At 30.2% G+C, this 7,463-nt stretch overlaps 1 protein-coding gene across 2 annotated transcripts; it reads left to right on the top strand.

Moving 5' to 3' along the window:
- Positions 1-4,707: 4,707 nt before the first annotated feature.
- Positions 4,708-6,573, top strand: LOC108470057 (uncharacterized). 2 transcript variants are annotated; one of them, XM_017771244.2, is made up of 2 exons: positions 4,708-4,836; positions 5,696-6,573. In XM_017771244.2, exon 2 carries the CDS (start codon positions 5,712-5,714, stop codon positions 6,315-6,317), a length of 606 nt encoding a protein of 201 aa, XP_017626733.1. In that variant the 5' UTR covers positions 4,708-4,836; positions 5,696-5,711; the 3' UTR covers positions 6,318-6,573. The 2 variants fall into 2 exon arrangements, with proteins under 2 accessions (XP_017626733.1, XP_052874404.1); XM_053018444.1 differs by having other exon boundaries at positions 4,716-4,836; positions 5,665-6,573.
- The last annotated feature ends 890 nt before the right edge of the window (positions 6,574-7,463 follow it).

A 7,463-nucleotide genomic window follows, 5' to 3' on the forward strand; every position in this document is an offset into this window, starting at 1 on the left:
ACATGCAAATTTAACCATTTTTAATGTATATATATAATTTCACCATTAAGCTGTCTACTTGAGTCATTGTTACTAAATTATTTATATCTTGAGCTAGGAAACTCCAAATTAAGATCCACTAATTTTCCCTGAAACTAGACTCATATATCTTTTCACCATAAGATTTTCAGAATTTTTGGTCTAGCCAATTAGTACAGTTTATTCATTAAATACTCCCCTGTTATTTTATTTGACAGTTCTGATCTCTCTCTACTAAAAATAAATTATCTCATTGTACAGAACTCGAATAAGGTTCTTGTTTACTTATTTTGAAACTAGATTCATTAAGGAGTTCACAAATATAAATTACACTCCATAATAATTTTTGTATAATTTATAATGATTTTCCAAAGTTAAAACAGGGCATCTCGAAATCACCCCAAACCAGTCTTACAAAATTTCAAATATCTCTTGATTCATCAATTCATTGCTTACACTATTTATACTATAAGAAACTAGACTCAATAAGTTTTAATTACATATTTTTTTCATCCTCTAGTTCAATTTATACAATTTTTAGTGAATTTTCAAAGTCAGACCATTGCTACTTCCCAAAACTGTTTTGATGTAAAATGTTAATAACCAAATTTATAACACCAATTCACACCTTATGTCTATTCAAATTCCATTTAAACTCAAATTTAACTATTAAATTTTCAACATATTTTCTTAATTCCGAAATTTTCCTCAATTTAGTCTCTAAAACACAAAACTTATAGCTTACTTTGCAATTCAATCCTTATATCTATTTTAACTTGAATTTCATTCAATTAAACCCCTATTTCATTTTTTTTTATTCAACACGAACAATATTTAGAATTCTAATAACTTTCAAAATATTAATTTAATTTCATCAAAACTTTGTTCTAAAGCTTTTAAAACATTAAAATTAAGTAAAAAGGGCTAAATTAACTTACCTATTAAACTTTCAAACCTTCAAACCCTAATTCTCCCTTTTTCTTTTCTTTCTTCTTTCTTTCTTTCCTTCCCCTGCTTTTCGTTTGCCAATTCTGTTTCTTTTCTTTGTTCTTTACTTTATTTTCTTTATTTTATTTGTTTTAGTTGCTAATAATATATTATAATAATTTATTTATTATTTATTTATTTTACCATCCACTTGTCAAAATTATACTATATCACTAAGTAAAAATCTTAGATTTTTTACTCCTTGTCGCTTTATCTTCCCAAATAGGCTTAATTCCTATTTGGTCCTTATTATTTCCTACTAATTTATAATTAAACTTTTATTCCTTATTCAATTTAGTTATTTTTACTAATTACTCTAAATTAAGCTAAATTCACCTAATTTAAACCTAATCAAACACATCGCTAAACTCATAAATATTTCTAGTAATTATTTCGAACTCGATTTACTAAGACGAAGGCCTGTTAATGTACTTTTCCGATGCCCGTGAATTTTGAGTCATTACAAAAATACTTCATGAATCCACCTACATTTACATTATTATCATATATAGAATTTGCATTTAATATCAAATAACAAACTTAACTTACTTTCAATTAGGTAATCAAATACATCATACCTAATCGTTTAACTCATTTTACACATTCGATCATAACTTATCATTGTCCGTTGAACCATTCGGAATTGAATAGAATACTTGGATAATCACACGTATCGAACAATACCGACATCCCAGACGTGGTCTTACATGTAATTACATAACAATGCCACTGTCTTATACAGGGTCTTACTCGTACACATATATCGGAATCACATATCGATGCCAACGTATTAAACGTGGTCTTACTCACACACATATATCGGAATCACATATCACAAGTTGAAGTCCCATATATATATATATATCCATGTATCAATTTAAACTTGGCCAAAACACGAATATGTTCAATAATAATATTATTATTCACTTTCTAGGTCACAAAATCATCATACAATCAAATATATATATTTATATACTCATGATTCACACTTTAATATCATATACATATATCATTTAGCCGAATTTAAATTTGCAATTATTATACACATAATCAACACTTTAACATGAATAGTTCATGTCATTACTTCAAATACCAAACTTATTCGTTACTTTATCATTAAACATAGATTATTTTCATTACTCAATGCTGATTTGTAATTTACTACTATTTACTACAATTATTTATAGATCACTTATATTAAAAGTTAACAACATCCATATGCTTATGAACTTACCTCGGACGATGTAAAACGGGACGAGACGACTAGTCAACAACTTTAGTTTTCCCTCGATCCAAATCCAATTTCTTTGGTTCTTGATCTAAATATATTCAACTTAAACTCATTCAAACACATTTTCATTTGATTAAATCCAAACACACATAAATAGGCAAATTATCATTTTACCCCTGTCATTTTACACTTTTTACAATTTAGTCCCTATTGCACAAAACACAAAATATGCAAAATCTCAACATACCCATGTTAGGCCGAATGTTCCTAGTGTTCATACAAGTCCATATATTTCATTTATTTCACATTTTAGTCCCCAAATTATTATATTTGCAATTTAGTCCTAATTACTCAAAATCATCAAAAACTCCAATACAAAATATGTTAATCTAAAACATATCTTTCATATTTCATAATCAAACAACAAAAATCACAAGCTCACAACAATGGCATAACTCAAAATATTTACCAAAATAAAAAATTCAAGCATGGGTTTACTAATACTCGAAGCAACGATCTCAAAAACATAGAAATTATTAAAAACCGAGCTAAACACATACCTTGATTGAGCTTGAAAGTGTCGAACTAGGTTTTTCTTTTTCTTTTCTCTTGTTTCAGCAAGAACACCAAAATATGACACATAAATGGCTTATTTCTTTATGTTTTATGATATATAATATATTATATTAACATAACATTTAATTTGCACTTTTAACCTTAGTTAAAATATTACACTTTCATATATATTATGCTTAGTTAAATTATTACACTTTCATATATATTATGCCCATAGCCGTCCACTTACATTAATAATGGCCCAATTACAACATAAAGGTTTCATATTACAAAGGCATTCAACAATTTGGTCCTTTTACTATTAATCACCTAATTTTTATTTTATGCGATTAAGTCCTTTTATTTAATCGGGCACTCAAACTACAAAATTAAATCACGAAAATTTCAGAGATATAAATTCACACAAAATAAACACAAAAAATAATTTTTAAATATTTTTCTGACTCGGATTCTTGGTCCCAAAACCAACGTTCCAATTAGGGTCAAAATCGGGCTGTTACAGAGAATCCTAGCCGGAGGCATTGGAATAACAAGGCCAGATAATTCAACCCCTCTCATCATGGGTATGTGTCTACATACGGATTCCAAGTTCCACGACAGACTACGCTTTTTACACCACCTCCAGGTAAAACTAGAATCGATCCAAATTACCCATGGAGAAGAACTGATAAAAAATGGGCTTCAGTTATCTCTAGGCAGGCCATCTTGCACTGGAAGATAAAGTCGTTATGGGAAGACATTTGTACTGTCTTAATGTATATCCAACTATAGGTGCGAACAGGCTACCATCCAATGGATTTTCACATACAGAGAGCGGCACTACAACCAACAGCAAGCGGTTCTAATATTTCTTTGGCATTAACCAGTATTGTTATTTCGTGTTTTTTTCCGCCAACATGATAAAACCTTAAGAATTAAAAATTGCAAGGTACTAAACATGATTTATTGTTTTTTTGGAAAGAACATTAAGGATTTTAGTAAGGATAATTCTCAATAAATTTGAACTATTATTTTATAAATTAAAATTATATATATAAAAAGATTTGAATTGAATGGTTGTATAGTTTTATTTATTCTATTAATTTAAGGTTAAAATATGTCATAGGTTTCGTATTTTTTAAATTAAAATTTAATTTCTATATTTTTAATTTTAAGAATTTAGTTCCTCTTCTTTCCAAATTTTAAAATTCAGTTACAATTCTTGACACAATTATGTTCTTTGTTAAATTTGTTGGTATGATATTTTGAAATTAAAAAAAAATATTCACTTAGTAGCAATGTAACTAAAAGAATAACATTATAATGAACCTAAATTTAACAAAATAATCTTAATAGTGTTAGCAATTGGACTTGAATTTTGAAATCTGAAAAGTAGAGAAACTAAATTTCTAGAAAAGAATGTACAAGGACTAAATTATAAATTTACTAAGACTATAGGGATTTATGACATATTTTAACCTTAATTTAATTATAGTCAGACCGTAACCTTTCTTATTTCATTATTGTAGAAAAACCAGTAGGTGTTCGCACTAGCCAAAATCTGTTATTGTCTAGGTGGTTAGGGTACGCGGCTCTCACTTGAGGTAACAGGTTCAAATCTCAGTAACGGAAATTATTTTTCTGTCTTTTTAACTTTTCTTTTTTGTGAAATTTGTTGTTAGTCCTTATTCTTTGAAAAAAATTGAAATTTAATCATTTTACTTAAAAATTTAAAAATTAAGTCCTGCTACTTTCTTCATTTAAAGTGTACACTGTCCAAGGTTGTTACTGTTTTGGGGTAAACTGAGACAAAATTGATAATTTAGGTATGATTTTGGCAAAAAAATTAAGGACTAATTTGAGGATTGAATATAGTTCAGGTATCAATTTACTAATAAAACAAATAAACTCATCAATAGTTGTTAAGCTCGAAAAGGAGATATTTGCGAAACTAGTGGCACTGGGGCGAATTTCTCAACAAAGAAGCTAAGCATAAGCAAGCAGCTAGAAGTGCAGCACGCGCCAACACTTTCTTCGGTGAATCGGTAATTATCGCCGCCATTTTCGAACTCTAGCTCGAGTTTACTCAGCTTGACTCGCTGCTCTTCCAACTGTTGCCTTCCTTCAATACTCTGTATCTTTTTGTTTTTTTAGGCTTTTTCTTCTGTATCAGTTTGATCCGTTCTGATTTTCTGCTCAGTAAATAGCTATCTTAAACCTTCCAAGTTTAAGCATTTCAGTTAAATTTCAAGCTTCTTTTCTCCTTAAAGAAGAATATCAAGAGTTTTTGAGTGTGAAAATTAAGATTTAGGGTTTTTGCGGTTACATTAGGTTTGTCTCGATGCGTTAACTACATTGTTAAATGCTACATTATTTAGTTGTAATTTAGACTGTTTTTTAGTAATAAATACAGTGGCGATTGGCGAATGCATATCATATTCGTAGCATTGGTCTGTTTTAGAGGATATGCATCGCTTGTAGCTTGAAAGGGTTTATGTGAGTGAATCTGGAGTTTACACATCTTTAAATTTTAGGGCTCTTCTATAGGGAATTTTATTCACAAAATTTGTTGAAAGAATTGTTCTTGAAGAAGCTTGTATGTTATGTTCCACATGCATCAAAAAGTGAACTTTCTTTTTTGTTATGTATTAATCTATTGGACTATTTTATGAACATTTTGGTGTAACTTGACTATTTTATCGAAGCTTAAATCAGCTCAAGTAGTTGGATTATATTTTAAGAAAGAATTAAGTTTAAGCTCGAGTTTATCCCTATCTGGCTCATATGAACTTGAAAAGATTTGACTTTACAATTTTAGTTTTTTTTTTCTTTTTCTTTTTCTTCTTTTGTTCAATATTTTGGTATCACTCTAGGACCTTCAATTTCACTCGAGTTTTTTCTCAGTCGGTCTCTTAAAGGCATGGACCCTTCGTTACCCCAAAACTTGGAGGAATATTCCGCTTCTTTGACGACCATAAAATTCGTGTGCCCCCTCCCATTACTCCGTGGTCCAATCCCGGCTGGAACTTTGAACGACCCATCATCCGGTCCATACATCCTTGCCTTCAAAGACCTTGCTTCTTGGGCCGCCGCTTACAAATCTTGCGAATCAAAAATCATATTTCAATGCGAGGAAGGCGCACGAATTGGGTGCGCCATCACTGCTTCCAACAAGTGCAAACCCGCTTGGTGGCAGTCCCTGATTAGTTGGAAATCAATGGACTTAACCAAAAGAGAGCGGTGCGAAGATATCGAAATGGAAGTTTGTTTGGTTGCCGCTAAGGAAAAATGCGTCTGTTTCGCCAAGGCAAAGTGTACAACGCCGTTTTTGAACGCGAGAATCGCAGTAGGGGAGAAGGAGATAATGAATAAATGGGTTGAGAGGATGGTACACGCAGCATCGTTACCGGAGGAAAGCAAATGGGTCTATTTTATCGGGTCGGATAATTTGGGAGGGTCCAAACCAAGTGTGACTAATTCCAGAGCTAGTCAGTATTTGGGCCATGATTCTCAACTTCAAATGTGAACCGTCACATGGGTCCGAAGTTTCAGTCGGGTTTTATTTTTAAGCAGTGGTAATTCTAAAGTGGACAATTGGTTGTTGTAATAAGCAATACACCAGGCTAAGGTATGTTAAATTTTGTTTGTTGACAATTTGTAGAGGTTTTTTAACATGAACATTGGCTTTGAATTTCGGGGTAGAATTTAGAGACATCTTATTTTAGAAATGCATACACAATATGTTAACTTTTGTCATACAATAAAAGAGACCCTTTAAAGAATTTTGGATACAACATTCAACAGAAATAAGAAATAGCACAGGAATAAAATCCCAATTTTCAAAAAGGTGAAATGTATTCGAAAGATGGGTTCTTTCAGCAGAATATAAGCAATGGCCAACCTTTGACTGTGCCCATATAGGCATATAGCATCTTAACTTTCTCATTTTCTTCCATATTATGACCCGAGTAGTGCACAACAAATTTCGGCAGTAGGTTCCAACTGCATGCTTTTCACAAATACATAATAATTTTCTAAGCACTTGAGCTTTGCAGGTATATTAGTGACCATTGTTATGGATGTCTTTTGCGCTTTAGTTTTTATTTTCTTACAAAATAATGCTCCGTACGTCGAAAACATGAATTTTTATTTTATAAAACTAAAGTCTCATGATTTTTGTAAAAAATTTAGAACATTTTGGGCTAGAAATAATTATACTGTATTTTGCAATAGCATATGCCATGAGAAATTAGCTCTAGAAATTTAGGTTTTAATACTGTTAAATTTTAGTGAAGAACATGCGGATTGGATCAAATTAGACTCTCTACTATTAAATAAATCAATATAATCTATGAATCATTAAATAAATAAAGCCAAATTATAATAGAGTTATTAAAAATGATATGATGTTTTTCATTTGTAGCTCAAAACTCAATAAAATATCTCATTTACAAAAGCATAAAATTTTTCAAAATAATAATTTTGGAAAATAAATGAATTTTTTACAAAAATTAAGCTGATTCATTTAATGGTAGAAAGATTAATTTAATTTAATTTCCATAATTGAGAAACCAATCAAATAGTTAGGCAATTAAACTTTCACTGAAATGTTATACATGCTGAATAGTTATAAAAAAGTTTCATTTAATTTAGTGGTATTATTATAAACCTA

Source organism: Gossypium arboreum, chromosome 8, assembly GCF_025698485.1.
Source record: "Gossypium arboreum isolate Shixiya-1 chromosome 8, ASM2569848v2, whole genome shotgun sequence".
NCBI lineage: Eukaryota > Viridiplantae > Streptophyta > Magnoliopsida > Malvales > Malvaceae > Gossypium > Gossypium arboreum.